This window comes from Melitaea cinxia, chromosome 15, assembly GCF_905220565.1.
Source record: "Melitaea cinxia chromosome 15, ilMelCinx1.1, whole genome shotgun sequence".
In the NCBI taxonomy this organism is placed as follows: Eukaryota; Metazoa; Arthropoda; class Insecta; order Lepidoptera; family Nymphalidae; genus Melitaea; species Melitaea cinxia.
The window spans coordinates 2727041-2750908 of record NC_059408.1 but is presented as its reverse complement, the minus strand read 5'-3'; the positions used below and the strand labels follow the sequence as shown (position 1 = coordinate 2750908).

The 23868-nt window shown below is 35.6% G+C and overlaps 1 protein-coding gene across 1 annotated transcript; it reads left to right on the top strand.

The window, feature by feature from the left end:
* The first annotated feature begins 286 nt into the window (after positions 1-286).
* On the top strand, positions 287-23647 carry LOC123660596 (protein bicaudal C homolog 1). The gene is made up of 20 exons (XM_045595650.1): positions 287-367; positions 583-727; positions 818-861; positions 936-1005; positions 1640-1719; positions 2072-2134; positions 2814-2963; positions 5477-5590; positions 7360-7485; positions 8514-8732; positions 10657-10825; positions 14169-14573; positions 14911-14975; positions 15807-15900; positions 16631-16732; positions 17846-17982; positions 19887-20006; positions 20287-20425; positions 23133-23252; positions 23535-23647. The coding sequence occupies exons 1-20, from the start codon at positions 287-289 to the stop codon at positions 23645-23647; spliced, it is 2556 nt and encodes an 851-aa protein (XP_045451606.1).
* Positions 23648-23868: the final 221 nt, after the last annotated feature.

The following is a 23868-nucleotide window of genomic DNA, read 5'->3' as shown; positions in this document are numbered from 1 at the left end:
CATATATGTACTGTATATATTTTTGTTGCTACTGACAAATTAATTAAAAGTGACTACCCTCAAACATCATATTTTTTAAGCTTGATGCGGTTTAACAGTTATTCATTTTAGTTGGGCTTGGTATATTCTTAGAAAAAGTTGTTTTAGCATCACCACAATATTTTTATTTTGTTAAATTTTATGAAATTATGTACATAAAATAAATTATTCATAAATCGAATATAAACGATATTGACTTTAAATTTAAATATATATTTTTTTATTTTAATAAATTATTTTTTCTACAATGGCGTCAACGAATTTCCTATCAGTAAAAACGCATCTTTCAGAATTTAAAGGTAGTTCAGACAAAGACACAATGAGTGAGGTGAGTACATCCATATTTTTTACTTTTAAGTACGAGATTTCTATAACTTGATCCCGTAATTTTGAAGATAAAATTTGATTTCGTTCCGCCATTTTGGTTTATAACGTAGTTTCAAAAATTTCGGAGTGTTTTTTAATACTAGCATCGTTAACATATTGAGTAAGACGAATACAAAATAAAGGATAAAAGTTAAAAACTATAAAATACACAAATAGGCTTCCGAAAGTGGAACGAGCAATTCTGTGACGTCAGCAGAAGACTTACAGAAATTAGCGGTAATACTTGGACTAAATAGCGCTGAAGATGTGTACCAGGAGAGATTTAGAGTTGACAGGCGCCGTTTGGAATCTATGCTAGCTGGTAAATAACTGACTTTTTTATAATTAGTAACTTCCATAAGCTTCTGCTACTTTTATATATGTACTATAACTTTGTAATTTACTATTACAGACAATTTGGATGAATCGCAAACTGCTCAAGCTTTTTTCCACAGGGTAATATTAAATTTTATAACTGCTTGTGACATTTGCAAGTTATGTTCTCATTACTTATTAAAAATATTTTGTAGGTCATGAATGAGACAAACACTTTAATTAACTGGCCCGCCCGTCTAAAAATTGGGGCTCGCTCAAAAAAAGGTATGACAGATTTTTTGTTGCTTTAGAATTTTATTACTGTTTTTCGTACATAATTTTATCAAAAACGTAATATTATTATTGAATTTTAACATATTTTTGATAGAAAGTTGTTTTTATTATTAATAAACTTTAATTGTAATTATTAATTACGAGACATTTATATTTATTACTTTTTATGCAATAAAAAATAGTTAAAATTAATTTGAAATATATATAAAAAAAGTAAGAATCATTCACAATTGTTCAAAGTGTCCACATTTTGAAACGCACCTGAAATTTTCAAAATTTAACGTTCACCTTTGATCGGAACTTGATTGTATTTTTGGCGGGATGGCGCCAAATAGACCAGTGCGCGGCGCCCGTCTGGCGCAAATATTATTTAATTTAAAAAAAAATCGCCATAATGCACTAGTATTCGTTACTAGCACACGGATTTCGTTTATTTTATTTTTTTATTATTTTGAATGAATTAAAAATGGTTTTAAATGATAGCTCTAATGAAATTGTTTATGAAGTTATTAAAAAGATACGTTGTAATAATTATTGTGACTTATTAAATTTGAATGGTAAGATTATATTGTTAAAAATTTGCTAGTGACAGTGTAAGGTTACTGAAATTGTTGTGATTATTTAGATCCCCATGTACGTATTGCTGGCCGACCTGATGATGTTAAGCTGGCGAGAGAGAAAATTATGCAGTTACTGGACACGAGGGTGTGTTCTTGTGGAATTTTAATCAATTATACAATATTTCTTGTTCTTTGACTTTTTCTACATTTATCTATTCCGGGGCTAATCTTCTTTTCTTTGATGAAGGTTTGAGTTTATTTATCACGCTGTTCAAATGCACATTCCTTCTTTTACTATGTTTTCATGTACCTTCAAAACAAATAAATTACATAACTTGCTAGAATAGTATCAAAACCAGTTAATCAATTAAATTTCATATATTTATAGATCTTGTATATAATATGCGTACTAATCTTGTATGAAAGTATTAAAAAAAATATTTAGATCAAGTAATGATGTTATTTAAAAAATTGCCTATCACAAATCTGTCCATCAGAGTAACCGAGTCACAATGAAGATCGATGTCAGCTACACTGACCACTCTCACATCATCGGGAAGGTGAGTTTTTATAACCATAATATATAATTAACTAGAAACTTCCAGCTTACATGCTACACAAGACATTACTCGTGGTTTTGTCCATTTTGAGTAATTTATTTCCTGTTTTTTTTTTACTGTTATTGTTTTATTAATATTAGATTAAATCGTATATGTTAACTTTATGGTTATGTAGTTTCTACGTTCATAGCGTGATGTTTTATGACCTACCTTTCTAACTAAAAAGGATATCTGGAATGAGATTTCAAATTAGTTTTGATTTCTTGATTAGTCTGTTCAATTAAAAAAAAAAACTTTGAATTTAGAATAACACAATTCGATGCGCGTCGGTACGGACCTGCCTAATACGTGCGTTATTAGTATTTCTTATCTTCATATCATTCAATCTTGCATGAAATATAACGTCACTAAATCTATTCATCTTTATCAATTACATAATATTTAGCGTATCAAATAAGCTTTAACTATTCGCTTCAGCCTGTAATATCCCACTACTGGGCATAGGCCTCTTTCCCCATGTAGGAGAAGGATCAGAGCTTAACCCACCACGCTTCTCCAATGCGGGTTGGCGGATGTATTCCCTACTATGAGTAACGATCGCTATCAGGTGTACATGATAACAACTATTCATTCAGTCAATTTCATTTTAATATTTATAATTCTATTGTTTGATCAAAAGGGTGGTCTTACAATAAAACGCGTAATGGAGGAGACCGGCTGCCACATACACTTCCCGGACTCGAACCGGACCAGCACCCAGGAGAAAAGTAACCAAGTGTCCATAGCGGGGGACATGGAGCGAGTAGAGAGAGCGCGGGCGAGAGTTCGGGTGAGATATTGGTATTGATTCAATCTGTAACGTCCCACGGCTGGGCAAACGCTTCTTTTTCCATGTAGTCGATATAATCTCCAAGTTTGCACAAAATCTAGAGCAGCCCGACTGGGAAAGTAACTCAACCTCACAGGAGATCTAGTAAAAGATAGTATTGTCTTCCTGTGGTGAGAAAGGTGACCAAAACTCCTTGGGGTGATTGGAGTAGGGTAGGAAACGCACTATGATGCTTCTGGTGTTGCAGCCGTCTATAAGCTACGGTAATCGCTTACCACCAGATGAGCCGTACACTTGTTTGCCAAATTAGTTGTATAAAAAATGTAGAAGGATCGAAACTTAATGCATCACATTGCCCCACTGCGGATTAGCGGATATAATTCCGTACTAGGAGTGATGATCGATATCAGGTGTACGTGGTAACAACCGGAACACAACACTACTTTTGGGCAGTATTATTTATCTGTGATCTGTAAGGTTGAGGTCCGTTCCCTAACAGACTGCTCAATTCATCATTTCATCATCACTTCAGCTATCACAGTCGACTGTTGGACATAGGCTTTAACAAGTTTGCGCCAAAAATGGCGTGAACGCATGTGTATTGTCCATAGTCACCACGCTGGGCAGGCGGGTTGGTGACCGCAGTACTGGCTTTGTCGCACCGAAGACGCTGCTGCCCGTCTTCGGCCTGTGTATTTCAAAGTCAGCAATTGGATGGTTATCCCGCCATCGGTCAGCTACATTCGAATATGATATTTCCCGCTGTGCCGTCAAAAACCGATAGGTATTTTCCCGTCCTGGAGACTATAGTGCTTATTTGTATCAATAATATAGTACACACATTACCTTGGCTTTACCACTCATATATGTATAGTCTGTGTATCAATATAAATATTTATTAGTCATTGTATTACAATTAAACAAGTTTTTTGGGAGTCCTCCCGTGAACATGGTTGCTGTAAAGTATCAGAAACATCGGGCATCTAAAAAGCTTAATAAACCGCGATAAAATCCGAAAATGTTGTTCCATTATAATGAGTGAAATTTGTGTTTTTTTTTTTTTTTACGTTACTAGGTCGGCTCACCTGATGGTAAGCGATTACTGCAGCTTATAGACGCCTGCGACACCAGAAGCATAGCAAGCGCGTTGCCGACCCAATACCCAATCCCCCCAGGAGAAAACAATATTTGTTAGTCACTCATATGTATTATAAGAAATGTGGACGTTACGTCTATTTTTATCTTCTCTTATATATAAAAATGAATCGCAAAATGTGTTGCTAAGCGCAAAACTCGAGAACGGTTGGACCGATTTCGCTAATTCTTTTTTTAAAATGTTCCTTGAAGTACGAGGATGGTTCTTACGGAGAGCAAAATTCTAAAAAAAAAAATTTTAAATTTCCTGAAAAAGTCTAAAAACAACACATTTCTATACTCCCATACAAAAGATTTGTGATAATACTTAAAAGTCAATTTGAACTTTAATACCATACGATAAAGTTTGTGTTAGGCGATACGAAGTTCGCCGGGTCAGCTAGTTATTTATATAATTATACAAATATACGATAATATTATTCTATTTCTTATAAGTATCTATTGTTATATATACCTATGCCTGTCTGTATTCACTGGTCATAATATCCTTCGCAACACGGTTGCCTGGTAAAGATCGCTTTTTTAGCGATAAGGCCGCCTATTGTATGAGGTGGTTATTCAATTCGACCGTATATGTATATAAATTTTTTATGTATGTTCGGAGATAACTTCGTCGTTTATGAACCGATTTTGATAATTCTTTTTTTGTTGGGAAGGAGATATCCTAAGTGTGGTACCATGATAAAGAAACCAGGATCTGATGATGGGATCCCAGAGAATTCGAGGGAAGCCCTCGAAAATCCGCATAACTTTTTACTGGGTGTACTGATTTTGATGATTTTTAATTTATTCGAAAGCCAATGCTTATCATGTGGTCACATTTAAATTTCATCGAGATCTGATAGCAACTTTTGGAGTAATCTTTGATAATGCATATTTACTTGACTATTTTTTCGTCTACCTACGTTGTAATACTTGTCGATGTAATTGAAATCGCTTTTTTTTTTTCGTTTGGCAGCAAACACAATTATTCTTTAGTGTACAATAAAGAATCTATATATTAATACGTGAAGCAAAAACTTGTACCGCTTTTTACTAAAATTGCGCGGATGGAGGAATATGAAATTTCACAAACTTACATTACCTACAAGTTTATATTATAGAGAAGGAGTGCAGAATGCTAATATATTTTATTTAAATTGTGCATAAAAAATAGATTAAATCCATAAAAAAAAAACATTACACACACTACCATATATTTGACACACACACGCATTTATACTCTTTTGTTTATTATTATACAAGTGTAGTATTTGACAACAGAACCTTGATAATGTTCAAACTTATAATTAAAATTAATATGTTCGAATTTCGACCACTGAGTGACCACTAGTATTTATTATTATACATCTGTCCAGGCGTTAACACCTCTGGTGTTCTGCTTCGAGCTGCCAATAGTAGCGCCCTCCCAGCCTCTACCAGACATCAACTCGCCCTACGTACAGCAGATACAGGAGCAGTACAATGTTCAGGTAACATGAAACGTAGAAATTATAAAAAAAAATGCTTAAATTTCCTTCATTTGAACGTCTTGTAAATAGAGCTACTGATTTAAATTGTAATGTTGAACAAAATAATTTGCAATAGCCGATTATTTTTTTATCTGTGTAGGTTCTATAACGATATAGCTCGTAAAATAAATACGGGTTTAAATGCGTTTTAGTAAAAAGAAATATGGACATATTAATCAGAAATGATGTCACTTTGATCATAACTTTTGACTAGCCCGTTGGCGCAGTTTGTAGTGGCCCTGCTTTCTGTTCTACGGGTTGCGGGTTCGATTCCCGCCTGAGTCTGGGTGTGATATTTGTATTTTATATTTATATATGTATTATTTCTATGTATATTTATAAAAAAAAAATAGTTATAACAGTCGGCTGTTACCTGTAACACAAGAATTAAGTTGCTTATTATAGGAACAGACGACCGTGTGTGTATGTTATATGATATTTATTTATATCAAAGAAATTGAAATAGTTTTATCATATATAGCATAATAATTGTATTCAATTAGTTTAAATAAAAATAGGTACAACATGTTACTATAACTTTCCGAAATTATTTTTCAAACTAAATATTGTAAGCAGAAAGAATGTTCGTTTCGTTCTCAATTGTTCGAGCCTGTTGAAAAATAAAAGCAATTCTATTTATTTTTGTAAAATTGCTTCTAATACCTTAACTAAAATTATTTTGTAAGATCTATTTTTATAAGCATTGGGAAACAGGTCTAGGCCAGCAGTGGGATATTACAGGCTGAGGCTGAAGCGTATACCTATAAGAATTATAAAATATCTTTATAATATTAATATTTCGTGCTATTGTTAGTCTTATGAAAACAAAGGCCGAGGCAATTGCTTTTTTGTCCTCCACGTTGACTTTTCTGTGTTGCCAAATATTTGTATTGACAAGGACATATCACCAATTTAATTTTTTTTATTCGTTTGTTGTATATTCGGCCTATTTCAATCTCTTATATAATTGTCACGAAAGATGTCATGGATATCCTTACATAGCCTATAAACATGGCTGATAAACGACACCTAATTTAAAAGTTTAAATAGGCTAACGTTCGACTAGCCTGTTGGCGTAGTTTGTAGAGACTCTCCTTTTTGTTCCGAGGGTTGTGAGTTCGATTCCCGGGTCGAGTCTGGGTGTAATATTTATATATTTATTAAATATTTATTATTTATATGTTTATTCAACGAAAAAATAAAACTTATGTATCTATATCAGTCGGCTGTTACCTATATCACAAGCATTAAGTTGCTTTCTATAGGAACAGACGAACGTGTGTGTTTGTTAAAGATATTTATTAATAATATTTACAAAGCGGAACATTTGCTACACAATAGCCACAGAAGCTAACAGCTAAATAACACTTCCCGAACAGTGTTGTATTCCTGTGGTAAGTAAGGTGACCAGAGCTCCTGGTGGGATTGAGGGTAGGGTCGGCAACGCGCTTGCGATTCTTCTGATGTTGCAGGCGTCTATAAGCTTCGGTAACGCTTACCATCAGGTGGGCCGTACGCTTGTTTGCCGATCCAGTTATATAAAAAAACGAATGAGCTTTAGACCACATGACTGAAGTAAGACTTCTTTAGTCCCTCCTGCTCCGCTTGCCTCGCCCGATCACGCTTTTCGTAACTCTCTCGTCACACATCTTACTGTACAAGTTAAGCGTGCGCAAAGAAATTTTATTTCAAAAAGTGTATGCAAGCCTGTAGCGTACGTGTGTTGGTAGGTGATGCTTCGTAATCGTCCCAAGCTCCACGCCAATCTGGTGGTGGTGAAGGGCGTGCAATGGGAGGTCCTCGCCACCATGGAGGCAACTGCACTGCTCATGACTTATATGTGCGGCCCGCTGGCTGTGAGTACCCACTTTGAAATTTGTGTTAATATATTTATAAAAAAAAAGTGCGTGCGTACAAAGTACACAGAATTAAAGCTTCTTTGGCAAACTAATTTTCAAGTCTCGTTTATATTTATACAAATCTAGGTAAATCTTTAGATTTCCGTTCCAGCGCCATCGACAAAAACGTTGACGTTTCATTCTTAAAATTTTTACCCTCATGCATCTGAAGAAGTTTCACTTCTAAAACAACATTAGGAAGTTTAGTTATTATGGAAATAAACTCTAGACCCATCTGATGAAACTAAAAGCCAATTGAATTAAATCAAAGAATACTGAACCCAAGTTTTTTACTTTTTCGAACTTTTTTACTTACGACACCTAACAAAACATACATAAAAAATATTAGTAAAGGCAACGTTTTTAACATAATTAGAAAAAGAGGCTATTGTCGATTAGATTGTATTTTTTTAACCTACTTCTGTATTTTTAGCAGACTTCAAAAAAGGAGGAGGTTACTCAATTCGATCGTATATATTTTTTATGTATGTTATAAATGGGATAACTTCGTCGTTCATAAACCGATTTTGATATTTTACACCCAACACTTCCTTATTACCTTTGTTTTTTTTTAATTTAAATATAAAGAGAGTATCCTTTATATTTAAATTATATTCGATATTTTTTTTTACAATTATAAATTGAAACACAATCGATATTGATATACTAACTCTCCCAGTGAACATATGACACCAATTTACGTGATATATGATATCAATCTTAAAATTCTCGTATCACAATATTAGTTAAAATACTCCTTCGAAACGGCTGAATCCATTTTAATGAAATTTTGTGTGCATATCGGGTAGGTCTGAGAATCGGCCAAGATCTATTTTACATATCCCTAAGTTATAAGGGGGGGGGGGGGGGGTTAAGAAGGTTTATAATTATGATATCAATATCATATGAACGTAAACGTACGTGATGCGTTCACTGGGTTATACCCGATAGTCGTAACCGCCACCGGAGATAACGCCCCGGCCCAGAGCCAGACGCAGGTGCAGATGTCGCTGGAGATCTCGCCCATGCACCACGCCGTGGTGGTGGGGCGCGGCGCCGAGCAGCTCAAGGTCATCATGAAGGGCACGGCCACGCAGATCATGTTCCCCGACGCCGACGACCCCAACATCCCCGCGCTGCGCAAGAGCTGCGTCACCATCACCGGCCAGATCAAGGACGTGTACGCGGCGCGCCAGCAGCTCGTGGTGAGTGCCGACCCTCGCACCTGCACCAGCGAGCTGAGCTTGACTGCTTCGAGCACTCTTGTGTTCCTGTCGGCGAGTAGCTGACCAGAGCTCCTGGGGGAATGGGGGATAAGGTCGGCAACGCGCTCGCAATCTGATACATAATACTGCTTTCAGCAGTCTTGTGTTCCTGTCGGTGGGTAGCTGACCAGAGCTCCTGGGGAGATGGGGGGTGCTTCTGGTGTTGCAGACGTCTATACGTTTACCGTTTAGTGAGACCTAGTTATATGAAAAAAAGGGGGGCTGAGGTGCTATTGACATAGAGGGTGAGAAAAATTATAAAAGTCATGGCCACGCAGATCATGTTCCTGGACACGGTCAACCTGAGGGTCGAGGGTAGAGTTAGCGTTGAGTGTGAAACGTTTATTTGTTATTATTATTATTATTATTTTACTGAATGACACTCCGCCCGCCCAATACATAATAGATACATATATTATAATAACCACTTATATAAATAATATAGTAAATTTACTTATACTTACATATATAAATATAAGCGGGTGGAGGAATACGCCCCGGCAGGGAGATCAAACGGCTATTATTATTATTAATGAAAGGCGTCTTATAGGCTACGGATACCGCTTACATCAGGTAAACTGTACTCATCGTCTGTAAATGAGTCGTAGCGTCGGGACTTGGAAGGGACTTTTGATTACTGCGGTGAATGGGGAAGGGGTGGCGAGTGGTAGCGGAGATCTAATATGAAATATCATTAGGAGAGGAGAGCAATGGGTTCATTGGAACTGGCGTAACGCGGATGGCAAAGGGCATAAACAGTAGCCTGCCTTAAGAGCACGAGCAGTGACATTATAATAACATTATACCACGCAACATTTCTTCCGAGAAATCTATAAACATATTTTATATCTCTGCAATCGTTGTTCAGCATAACGGAGCTGACACGACGCTTTTTTAATTAATCCTACGGAACCCCAAAATAACAACCCTTTTACAAAGTTCCATACCATTTTAACGATAGGGCCGACCTTGTAACATACAAGTGCAAATTTGGTCGCGTACAATATCAATGTAAAGCGATCAATCAGATTGACGGCTGAAGGTACACAATACAACAGCCTCCATCCGCGTGACGTGCTTAGGATATTTTATATATATTTTTGGCACTGATTACTAAGTTATGTAATGATGACACAAAAATGTCCTTTAAGCGTACAAAATTAAAATTTATTTATCGCGATTTGCCTTGCCTTATATTTTATCAAAGTAAAATTCTTAAATATTGACATTTAACTTACTCACACATTTCTCACAAAAATACTAAAAACTATAATAAAAGCTTATATTAGTTTGTTTTAATTCGTTGTGTCAGACAATCTTCTTTCTCATAGCTCAAAGCGTATCGATCGACTATGACAATGAGAATTGATGATTTTAGAAAGACTCTTTATAACAACAACTCTGGTATAGTTAGTCAAGTACTCGCCTAAAATACCGACGGTCTGAGGGTTCGATTCCCGCCTGGGATTGATATTTGTATTTGTACAAATATTTCTTTTTGTTTGTTTATTATTGTCGGTCCCGGTGGTTATCATAAATTCCTGATAGTGATCATTTCTCATAGTAATGAACATATCCGCTAACTCGCAGTGGAGCAGTGTTGTGGATTAAGCTCAAATCTTTCTCCTCCATGGAGAAAGAGGCCTATGCCCAGCAGTGGGATGATACAGGCTGAATGCGATTGAGATGTCTATCAGTTACTTTACTTATATATAACTAAAAACTAAAATCTATCTATTGTACCTTAAATATATACAATATTTTGCCTCACATTTTAGTTGAGAATTTACCGTTTCCGTTTCCGATTAACACATGACTTATCATAATTTTAATTGACATTCCATTAAAATCTCGTTTCCAACAGGGTAGCCTCCCCCTGGTGGTGATATTCGACGTCGCAGAAGAACACTGTTGTATAGAAGGCGAAGCGGCCGCTAGACTGATGGCCAAACACAACGTCTACATAAGCGTCCGTCGCAAGCCCAAACAGGGAATCGCCTCTGTTGTCATCAAGGGAATCGAACGATGCGCTGGTAACGTTCCAGTTCAATGTCTATTGATCTGTTCATTTATTTATACTTCACTAGCGACCTCTGTCCGTCCATATTTTTAACTGCCTTTAAAAAAGGAGGAGGTTACTCAATTCGACCGTATACACATTTATTAGTATATACAGATAAATAAATAAGAATGTACGATACAAATAGATCGTAAACCAAGAATAAAGATACACATCTATTCTTCTATTCTAATATTATAAAGAGGTAAAGTTTCTTTCTTTGTTTGTAAGGGGTAATCTTCGGAAACACTGATCCGATTATGAAAATTCTTTCACTAACAGAAAACTACATTATTCAGAAGTGACATAAACTATATTTTATTGTGATTGAACGAAAAATTCAATGAAAAATCTTATATATAAAATTCTCGTGTCATAATGTTAGGTACAATACTCCTCCGAAACGGCTGAACAGATTTTTATGAAATTTTGTGTGTATATCGGGTAGATCTGAGAATCGACCAACATCTATTTTTCATATAGCTAAGCTATAAGGGGGGGGGGGGATTAAGGGAGGTTAATAACATATAGCTAGTTTATTATAAAATACACATTGATTGCACACTGATCATGAAGTGCAATAGGCTAATTTATGACTATTTGACGATATAGCTATATCTCGGCCACACGTCTTCTGAATCAACTGTCAGAACAGGTGGACCTATTCTGTTGTACTCTGAATGAATTCACAAGGGCTGCTTTACTTATTATATGTTACAGTTAGTGATTGTTTTGTTTAAATATTTTAGTATGTACTATTTTTGTACATTGGGTAATGAACATGTAATGGTGGTATCTTTATGGCAATAAATAAAAAAATCTTGGCTTTCCATAGTAAAATTTTTATATAACGCCTTTGTAAGGAGTCATCTAGAAATGAATGGAGTCCACATGAGTCCAAATATATACAAATATTGAAAATAAAAATATATATATGTTGCAGTCAAAACTCTTAACCAGTCAAAAGCACTATTGACTAGCAAAATCAGTCAGAAGTACTTTTGACCGTTTGCTTTAGTCAATAATACTTTTGACTAAAATAACAGTTAAAAGTACTTTTTGCCCAATGGAGCTGGTTAAAAGTACTTTTGACTAAATGATTCCGTCAAAAGTGGTTTTGACTGGTTGTATCAGTCAAAACTCTTAAAAAGTTAAGGTGGTCGATAAAAATAACGACAAACGCACATATAAACTTTTATATTACTCATTATTAGTGGAGAACGTGCTGATATTAGAACAAAAATGAGTGGCTACGAAAAGAAAGAAGGCTTTTTGCAAAGAATTTTAGCGATGGAAGATATGAAAGATAGTCATTTCAATGTGATGACAAAAGAAAAATTCGAAAAGTTTGCAATGGATGTGGAAGACGCGAAATTTAATGAAAAGGAAACACCATTACAGTACAGTAGGCTACAACGCTTTAATACATTGAAGTTTGTGGTATAAAAAAATTAGTTACAAACACAGAACCTGTCAAATATTTTTGCCAGCTGAGGAAATCTACGACATTATTGATGCTGCTCATATTTCTATAGGGCATGGTGGTCGCGATAGACTTAAGAATGAAACGGCAAAAAAGTACGCTAATGTTACAAAAGAAATGATTAATATATATTTATCAATGTGCAAAGTGTGCCAAAGGAAGAAAAGCAAGAAAAGGATGGGTCAGGTTTAGAATCCGATCCTGCACACTGAAATGAACAGTCGCCGCTAAGTCGATCTGATTGACATGCAGTCGCAAGAAGATCGCGAGCATAAATTTATTGTAGTTTATCAGGATCATTTGACTTAATTTATTCACATCTAACGAGTTAATTGTGCTTTTGACTGACGCTTTTTTGCAGTTAAAACTACTTTTGACGGAGAGCGTCAGTCAAAAGTATTTTTAACCGCGAATTTGCAGTCAAAAGTACTAATAACCAATAATTTTCAGTCAAAACCACTTTTGACCAACTTGTCCAGTCAAAAGTACTTTTGACTGATTTCGCTAGTCAATAGTACTTTTGACTGGTTAAGAGTTCTGACTGCAACATATATACTTTCCGCTGATGCACCCGAGCCTATTCGTAATGGGTATTATCAAGAAAGGTGTTACGCGTCCTGGATACATCACCCAGATATATTAGGCCCAGTCAAATTTTTTGGAACGAAGTTCCTTACGGCAGGCTTGACATTTGGCTAGGCGACCGAACTGAGAAAAATGCGAGAGTAAAACTGTAAGAAAAATATATAACGGAAGTGACGTAATATCAATCACACGACTGTATAATATGACTAGTTTAATATTTTTATATTATTTTATGACTAGTTAATATGAATAGTTTGTAAAACTAAAATATTACAAGTAAACTTTTTTTAAATTATTTATGTAATTTTATACTGTCGACAAAAATAAATAAAGACAATTTTTTTATTTCACTTAATAGTTTGAATTATTATTATTATTATTTTGGTTTATTTTATTTTACGGTATTTGTTATTTTCTAAAATACTAAATTTCCTAAATACTTTTACGTACTTAATAAAAACCAATCAAGAAAATTAAAAAAAAATCGGTAACTAGAAAACATATATAAAATTCAATATTTTTTATTCAAATTGTGTTGCTTCTATACTATCCGAAGGAACTTCGTTCCTACCTGGTGTCCCATGACACCACATAATTTTGTGCACTTAGCCACCTGTCGCGGCTTAGCAAGCAACCCCATCTAGTTTGCAGACGGTGGGGCTACACGTGAAGTTTTGAATGGTTGCCACCGTTGTCCACTGTAGCGCTGAAGCGATCGATTCGGATTCTTTTGTATAAATTCATTTAGACGGTGACCAAAAAAAAATTTCGAAATTAAAAGTAAACGCTCCGAACATTTCTCTTTGTTTAAAATAAAAAAAATATTGTAAACCGCGACATTAAACGTAGTTCAGAATAGTCTACGTTGTTTTATTCGAAGATCTCCGTAGTTTGACCGATCGTTGCTGCCCCACCACCTTTACCACCCTACCATTTACCATCATCTAAATTGCCCAAGAATACACGTCACAAGCTTTGCGACTGCTGAATGAAATTTCAATACATCGCATCCTTCGGTGCAACAAAGACACAACAGCTTATTTCTTAATTTAACAGGAGAGGACTTTTAATTTTTTTATTGTTCGCATTTATTTCCTAATTTCTGGATTACTATTTAATGAAATAAATTAATAGACTTAGTCTATTAGAGTCTAGAGAGACTATTTGGTCGAGCAATTCTAGGATAACTTTTCTAAATTTAGTTTTTGGCAATTTCATCGAAAATCAACAAAAAACTTTCAATTACCAGGTGACATATACGAAGCAAGGCGTGAGCTACTCGGCGGTAAGGAGGCAGCTATAACCGCTGAGATACCTGAAAGCTACAACATCCCCTCCATAACCAATACCATGCCCAACTTTAGTTCCTTCAACCCCTTTTCCCCATCGCATAACATCACCAACTCTCCATGCTCACCTTACAACTTAAACGAGTTGGCCAATTACGCAAACATTGGTAGCCCAATGTTTGGCCATAATCCACCAACTCCTGGAGGGTACCCCACCCCCCTTTCCCCAGTGGCGATGACCCCCCCAGTGTTTCCGACCGGCTGGATGGTTCCAAGTCCTCAGCCACGACCCGGTCAGTTCCATTTCCCCACTTTGACCCAAAATCCTGCTCAGGTAATGTTCAAGAATCATGGATCTTGGAATCGTGAGTTTCCTTTCTGGTTTTTTACCCAAATTATGTCTTATTCTCTGTTTTTTACTCTCTCTTTTTATTGCGAATTTTTCTTTTAAAGCGCTTCGACGCTTGTTTTGTGCTATGATATTTTGACGCGTTTTTGCATGAAATGAAAAAAAACTTGACATACTCAAGGGAATGTGTAAAATGTTTATAATGAACATTTTCTTGAGAACGTTATTAAAAAAAAAAAAAACATGAACTTTATGGGTATCATTTCATTGCACAGTTATTTGTCGTTATAAACGTCATTATAATACATATTCTGCGAGTAACTTCGCTATTAACAAGTAAACCTCTATTCCAGCGCTTTCTGGCGCCCCAGAGGCCACCGTACCACATTGCCTACAGATGCCTCCCGAACATCGACACGTAAGACTGCCTCTACACATATTACACTGTAACGAAACGATTCAACCTATAACACCCCACTGCTGGGTATAGACCTCTCTGCACGTAATCCACCACGCTGCTCCACTGTGGGTTGGCGGTTATATACCCTACTATGAGTAACATTCCATATAATAATACAATAAGGGACCGACATAACGGTGGACCCACAAGGACAGACATCCAAATCAAAAACTAATATTTGTACAAAAACAAATATCCATTTCGAGCGCGAATCGAACCCACAATAGCCGGCGTACTGTTAGGATGGCTCTCCGTTGGTCCTTTTTTAAAAAAAAAACACTTTAATTACTGCTGCTAATTTATTTAATTAATTATAGACAACAACTGTTCTTAAGCTAAGTCGGACTCGAACTGACATGAATACAATGGTATTTTTAATATAAAATAATGAAATTGGAAGCGACGGGGTTTATCGCTGACTAAACAGTTTTGTGTAAAATTTCCAGGCTTAACATACTGCATATGTTGCATTTTATTCATATTATATTTGTTTATAACAGTACGAGTCCATACGGTGCACGCACTACTTCACCAGAGCAATATACTACTATAATATATACTGCAAGTTGTAACCGAGTACTAATTTATCATAAACGTATCGGTACAGTTAATAAACGCTAGGCGGCAGTGTTCGCAATGCCAATCGTGCAGGGGTTTCAAACATTTTTTTTTTCAATAAAAAAATACTATAAGTTATGGTAAACACTTGCCATCAGGTGAGCCGTACGCTTGTTTGCCGACCTAGTTGTATAAAAAAAGAAACTATAATTATAATTGTTTATCTTCTAGATATCGATGTTAAACTCCAGCTCACAAGCAAGTAGCGGCTACCAGAGCAACTTCACCGGCAGCTCTGTGTCACTTGACGCCCAGAACATTTCAGGTAACGACTGCCAACACATTTACATAACTTAAAAAAAGCAGCGACTGGATTTTTTTAAGTATAACTTCCTTACACACGCTTGATTGGGGAGTATACTGGTGATTGAGTGACGAGAGCGTTACGAAATGTGTGATCTGGCGAGGCGAACGGAAGTTGAGAGGGAGATATCAGTTAGTGAAGATAGAAAGAGAGAAAAAAAAAAGTAAAGAACTCACTATAGACGGCGCCACGGTTCGCTTAAACCGAAAATAAAAATCAAAAGCAGGTATATCGTTCCATAGCTTAATTGGCTAGAGCGCCGACACGGTCAGTCGGAGACATGGGTTCGAACCCCGCTGAAGCGGTCAATTTTTGATATGATATTCAAAAATGTTTAGAAAGAGAGAGTTACGTTTCGTAAGTTTTACTTCAGTCGTGTGGTCTAAAGCGCACTCGTTTTTTGTGTGTTGTTACTTTACTTATTTTGTAATAATATTTCCAATTTTTGAGTTGTACCGTAAAAATTTGTGTTCGAATAAAAAATGTTTGATGGTATGACTTTATTTGTAACCGATTTCGAAAAAAGGGGAAGGTTATCCATTCAACTGTACTTTTTTAAATTTTATGTCTCTTATAAATTTACTGGATGTATCAATTTTGAGGATTCTTTTTTCATGGATTCTGATCTGGAGTAGGATATATTTACACGTCAGATATCAGAGACTTATCAGCGACTTCCACGTGTCCCCAGGTGGTGATGGTAGTAACGTGGGCTCACCCTCCGTGTCGCCCATCAGTAAGACATCGCGTCCAAGTCCTCCACCTACCTCCGAGAACGATCGGTCACAACACGGTACTGTATTAAAACTATAATTTTATCATTAAACTAACTATGTTCTGCGGTTTCACCCGCGTTGATTTAAGAAAAAACTTACTAAAATATTACATAGCGCATAGCCTTAACGATGGACTATTCAGTACAAAAACAGTAGTTCCTGAGATTGCGAGAGATGGATCTTCGGTGCGACCCGCCTGCCCAGCGTGGTGACTATGGGCAATACACATGAGTTCACGCCATTATTGTCGCGAACTTAGAAAGGCTTATGACCAGCTGTGGACTGTGATAGGCTGAAATGATGAGTCCCTAACATTAGCGCACTTATACAAACTTTTCATACTTATAATATTAGTATAGATTAACCTCTATCTTAATATATCTTCGCGTACAATCAAGTAGGGGCCTACACTGTCGCCGATTTTAAACTCATTAGCAACTATAGGCCTTGAGGCCAAAAAAGACCCAAATGACTATTCTTCTATCTTCATCGTTTGTTTTAAATACCTGTTATATATATATATATATATATATATATATATATATATATATATATATATATATATATGGTTAGAAAAACAATCAGAGACCGGTCAATTCTGATTTCCATAGTACGAGTATGATAATAAATACATAAGTCAAAATCACTTTTGAATCGTCATTTTTTCATCATACATTAAAATTATATTTGTTTTTTAATAAAATAATCATTGTTGTGAAACAAGCACCGATAGACAATGTTGTAGAGAAGATTCGACAAAAAATTATGCTGTTACTTTTTTAAAAGAAGCTATCAGTAAATAAATCATAGAAGTTTACAAATATTGAAATATTAATTTGTGATGGTGTAATAAAATGTATCTTGATCAAAATTTGGGGACTCCTGGGGGAGGGGGTGATTAGGGGTAGGTCCGGCAAAGCGCTTGCGATGCTTCTGGTGTTACAAACGTCATCGCTTGCCATCATGTGGGCCGGGCCGTACGTTTCCTACCTCATAATTAATTGAAACAAATATAATTTTGATTTGTAAAACGACGATTCGAAGGTGCTTTAGAAGTCTATTTGAATATAGATATTAATGATTTTGAACATTTAAATGTAGTGGTAAAATAATTATAACGAATTTTATAGAATTAGCGAATATAATATCGGAGCTGCCGCTATCAGAGCGTCGCGCTGTGGGCTGTGAGAAGAAAACACTGGAGACTCTCACAAAACTAGCGCCCTCGCCTGCAGACTACCGCACACTAAGGGCCGAAGCAAATAAGGTATAGCTTTATAACACTACCCGACCTGAGTATGTGAGTATGTCTGTGTGCATGTATGAGTGTGAGTCTATGTTCATCTATTATAGATATAATAAAATGGTAGGAAAGTCAAAACTGTACATTGAATATTTTTTTTAAAGAATACTTGTGATGTGATCTACAATCGATACCGAAGCCAAAAATATAGTTTTTAGAATTTTTGTCTGTTTGTCTGTTTATCTGTATAGTACTGCATGGATTTACTTCAAATTTGGCACGAATATTATTAAGAAGACGGGTCAACATATTATAGACTACAAATTATCACGCTATCACCTACGGGAAACGAGCAGTGAACCTTTATTTCTTTAACGTATTCTGTAACAACGTGTAATCTAACGACGCATATTTGTATGTTGTTATTATTATGTTAATAACCATGTCACTACACTAGCTGCACACTATAAAAAAATAATAATTAAAAAAAATAAAAATAAAAAACCCGCCTGCGTGAAGAACAACTAATAGAAAATCAACTGAAAAAGCTGGAACATGATAAAAATTCAATATGCACACAAAGTCAGCGAAATAAATAGAAACAATATCAAACATTTTGTGCTGTACATTTAAAATATATTAATACGGTAGTCCTTCGAAACTTTATGCAACGTCGTAGATAATATGCAGTCGGAGGCATGAAATTGAAGGATAAGTCAAATCATTCTCTCTTTGTGCATCAAACAGGGCATAGGACTGTCGATTTGTAGTTCGAGTAATAAATCGCCTGGGAGATATAATAAAAGGCATGGGGATCTTTGAGCCTCGGATGTTAATTTTAATTTAAAAAAAAAAACTACCGGACCCAGGACTTCGTCCCACCATGTTTCCTCCAATATAGGCCAAAGAGAAAAAGTGGTCAAGTCAAATATTTTTAAAAATTACTTTTTGATTGATCGTTGAAGCTCTTGATGTCTACTATCATGTGGCATATTTATGTGTGATAAGATGTATCTACCTACAGTCAGATAAATAATTGTGTTTACTCGCAAATAAAATAACTGTGTTTGCTCACAAACGAAAAAAAACCGACTTGTAGATCGACGAAAAAATAGTCAAAATCGGTACACCCAGTAAAAAGTTATTGCGCATTTTCGAGAGTTTCTCTCGATTCTGGGATCCCATCATCAGATCCTTGTTTCCTTATCATGGTACCAAACTAAGGATATCCCCTTTCCAACAAAAAAAGAATTGTCAAAATCGGTACATCTAGTAGAAAGTTATGCGGTATAATACAACGTAGGTAGACGAAAAAAGCGTCAAGTAAAAACGCATTATTAGATATAACTCAAAAAGTAGTTGTTAGATCTCAAATAAATTTAAATGGGACCAATTGACACACACAACCTTTCGATTAAAAAAAAATTTGTCGAAATCGGTCCACCCGGTCAAAAGTTCTGAGGTAACATACATAAAAAAAAATACAGTCGTATTGAGAACCTCCTCCTTTTTTGGAAGTCGGTTAACAAAAACGAGTGTGCTTTACACCATACGACTGAAGTAAAATTTCGTAAAAACGTTACTCTCTCTCTTTCTATCTTTACTAACTTCTCATCTCAAATTCCGTTCGCCTCGCCCGATCATACTTTTCGTGACGCTCTCGTCACGCATTCACCAGCTTACTCCTCAAGTTAATTGTGAGTAAAGAAGCTTTACTTCAAATACGACTTCAATTACATCGACCAGTAATACAACAAAAATACCATCACATTCTCCAACATTGGTAACAGTTCATTAGGAAAAAATTGGCGTTTTCTGGTTTCGTTATTAACAATAAATAAAAATATGATACGTGTTTTCTTTTATAATTATCACTGATTACTGCAATATATTTATGACAAATCAATATAAGTCTTATAACATTCCAGGCGATGCGAGAAAATGTCGGTAGTGGCTACAGGGTGCCAACAACACGCTGGTCGGGCTTCTACTTCAGCCATACTTCTCCTGGACCTCTCAAACTTAACGAGAACGAGGGAATGGTCACGGTAAATATCGCCCATACATTATAGCTTAAGGCTCTTTACTGCCATGTTTAGGTAAAAGGCAGGAAAGCATAAAAATCGAAATCTAAGAAAAATGAATTCAAAGTTTTGGATTTGTTTGAACTGGGTATGTACACAATAATATACATATTATATAAAAGAAATGTAATATCATCAAAAAGGTTACAAAAGCAATAAAAAAATTACCAATTAGGTAAATGATAAAATTTTAAGAAACTAGGAAAAATATTGACTTTTAAGTAACGTAGAAAAATCTTTTTAGCCTGATAAAGGTCGAAACAGGGTGGATTTAGTGCGACCCAACATAGTGGAGGCCGCCCCGTCTCCACCGTCTAACAAGCCCTGCCGCTATCAGCAACTGTATGACTTATTAAGGGATGTCGGCCTACATAAATATATTGGTAAGTGTGTTTTAATAACCCTTAAGAGATATGTATATACATATAATCAATTACTTTCAAACGAGCAATTCTATATATATATATATATATATATATATATATATATCTATAATCTATAATAATATATATAAAAGCGAAAGGTCACTCACTCATCACGAAATCTCCGAAACTATAACACCTACAAACTTGAAATTTGGCAGGTAGGCTCCTTATAGGACGTAGGCATCCGCTAAGAACGGATTTTACGAAACTCGACCCCTAAGGGGGTCAAACGGGGGTTGCAAGTTTGTATGAAGGTCCTATGTTTTTGAAGTAAGAGATTTGAAATTTAAAATGTATGTTCTATAGATGATGAAAACGTGTCCGAATAATGTATCTTAAGAAATCAACCCCGTTTTGGGGTTAAAAAGGGGGATGGTAGATTGACTTACTCATCACGAAATCTCCGAAACTATAATACTTACAAACTTGAAATTTGGCAGGAAGGCTCCATATAAGGCGTAGAGATCTGTTAAGAGCGGATTTTACGAAATTCGACCCCTAAGGGGGTAAAACGGGGGTTGGAAGTTTGTATGAAAGTCCTATGTTTTTGAAGTAAGAGACTTGAAATTTAAAATGTACGCTCTTTAGATGGTGAGAAGGTGTCCAAATAATGTATTTTTAGAAAGCAACTCTTTTTTGAGGTTAAAACGGGAGATGGTAGATTGACTCACTCATCACGAAATCTCCGGAACTATAACAGCTACAAACTTGAAATTTGGCAGATAGGCTTTTTATAGTACGTAGACATCCGTTATGAACGAATTTTACGAAACTCAACCCCTAAGGGGGTAAATGGGGGTTGCAAGTTTGTATGATAGTCCTATGTTTTTGAAGTAAGAGACTTGAAATTTAAAAGGTATGCTCTATAGATGGTAGAAAGGTGACCAAATAATGTATCTTTAGAAATCAACTCTCTTCTGGAGTTAAAATGGGGATGGAAGGTTGACTCACTCATCACGAAACTTCCGAAACTATAACAGCTACAAACTTGAAATTTGGCAGGTAGGTTCCTTATAGGGCGTAGACATCCGCTAAGAACTGATTTTACGAAACTCGACTTCTAACGGGATAAAACGGGGGTCGGAAGTTTGTATGAAAGTCTTATGTTTTTGAAGTAAGAGACTTGAAATTTAAACTATATAATCTATAGATGGTGAGGAGGTGTTCAAATAATGCATCGTAATCTACATATATAAAAGAGAAAGGTCACTCACTCATCACGAGAACTCAAAAACCGCTGGATAGTCCCTATCTATCCAGGTTGGACAAAGACAAAATTTGGCAGGGAGGTAGATTATAGTTAGTAGATGTCCGCTAAGAACAGATTTTACGATATTCCACCGCTAAGGGGGTTTAATTGGGGTTGATAGTTTGTATGAAACATACAGCCTGAAAATAAAACTAAAAATGTGGTGTATAGAGAGGTTTTATAAAAATAACTACTAAATTATACTAAATTGTGACTTTTAAAAAGTTACTCAGTTTGATAAGCATTTCAAATGACTGAAATAAAAAAATAATATGCGTTAAAAATCTTAATAGTAATGCATATCTTCATAACCACGCGGACGTAGTCGTGGGCAACAGTTAGTGTATTATAAAACAAAGTCCCCAAAAGTGTATGTGATCGATTCACTCAAAATTGGCAAGAGGAAGATTTACGGAACGGCTAAGCCGATTTTGATGAGAGTTTCACTGGAAGTTTGCCGGGAAAACTTTGTGACACACTAATTTCAACGCGGGCGAAGCCGCGGGCACAGCTAGTATATATATATATATATATATATATATATATATATATATATATATATATATATATATATATATATATATATATTATCTAAAAAAAAAATAAAAAATTAGGGTTGGACTACCCTTAACATTTAGGGGGATGAAAAATAGATGTTGTTCGATTCTCAGACCTACCAAATATGCACACAAAATTTCATGAGAATCGGTCAAGCCGTTTCGGAGGAGTTTAACTACAAACACCGCGACACGAGAATTTTGTATATTAAGATTTTTTTAATGTATGTTCGGGGATAACTTCGTCGTTTATGAGCTGATTTTGATAATTATTTTTTTGTTGGAAAGGAGATATCTCTGGTGTGGTACCATCATAAGAAAACCAGGATCTGGTGGGATCCCAGAAAAATCGAGGGAAACTCGAAAATCTGTGTAACTTTTTACTGGGTGTACCGATTTTGATAATTCTTAATTTAATCGAAAGCCGATGTTTATCATGTAGCCACATTTAAATTTTATCGAGATCTGATTACAACTTTTGGAGTAATCTTTGATAATGCGTATTTACTTGACTAATTTTACGTCTACTTACGTTGTGTTACTTGTCGATATAATTGAAGTCGGTCTTTTTTTCCTTTGCCTGCAAACACAATTATATTATTATTTTATAATTTTTATTTATTTATTTCATAAGTGTGTAATTTGTATTTAAATATAATTTCCAAAAAAAGGATTTACCAAAAAAAAAAACCAGTATCTCGGTCATCCAGGCACTGAATCGCCAACCCGCAGTGAAGCAGCATGGTGTATTAAGCTCCAATCCTTCTCCTACGTGGAGAAAGAGACCTTTGCCCAGAAGTGGGATACAGCAGAACACAGGCTGAAAGCATACTGCTACTATATAATACTTAATTTTCAGATCTATTCAAAAAGCACGAATTGGACATGTCTACTTTCACGTCTCTCAATGAGGCCGATCTTACTGAGATCGGTGTGACGGCCTTTGGCGCTCGTAGGAAGATGCTGCTGGTCATTGCAGGTAAATAACCGATACTGCCCTATATACAGACAAAACGTTTAATCATTTTTTTCCTTGATTCGATTATTTTTATGGAATTATGGAACTGTTGGCCGAAGTTAAAAGTAAATAATCAAATTCCAAAAGTCGTTTATAAGTCATTATTGTTTATGACTCTGTCTAGCACTTCGCCGATTTTCTGGTGGCAGTGATTACAACATTTTTTTGACGGCTGGATCCAACTCTGACTGTATTTTTATATGTATCATAATAATACAAGTAAAAAATATTTTATTTGCACAGAGCTGCAAAAGCAATCGAGCGCATATAAAGGCAACGTCTCCCAGTCGGAAAGGAAAATGATAAACTCCCCACCTCAATATAACACGACTGCGCTGGCGCAGGACAAGTGGTAGGTCTACTCGCGACCTACGTTGATGCTTATGAGACTGATAATGATTTAAGTAACACAGATAAAAAATATGTATTAAAACAGTACAAATTTTATCATAAATATAGTACAATATAAAGCAAGTTAAGATTTTTTTTTTAAATTATATTATAACTGTTATAGACTTAGTTAATGCAGGAAGTTAATTGTTTCCTAAGCATCAAAATTATCATGTTTATCTTAATC

What these genes read in the sequence shown, in the direction of transcription:
- LOC123660596 (XM_045595650.1), top strand. Translation starts at nt 287, where the DNA reads ATGGCGTCAACGAATTTCCTATCAGTAAAAACGCATCTTTCAGAATTT. An exon ending in TGCAGTTACTGGACACGAGG is followed by an intron (nt 1,720 to 2,071) that starts GTGTGTTCTTGT and finishes TCTGTCCATCAG; the next exon opens with AGTAACCGAGTCACAATGAA. An exon ending in TGCCTCCCGAACATCGACAC is followed by an intron (nt 14,976 to 15,806) that starts GTAAGACTGCCT and finishes TTTATCTTCTAG; the next exon opens with ATATCGATGTTAAACTCCAG.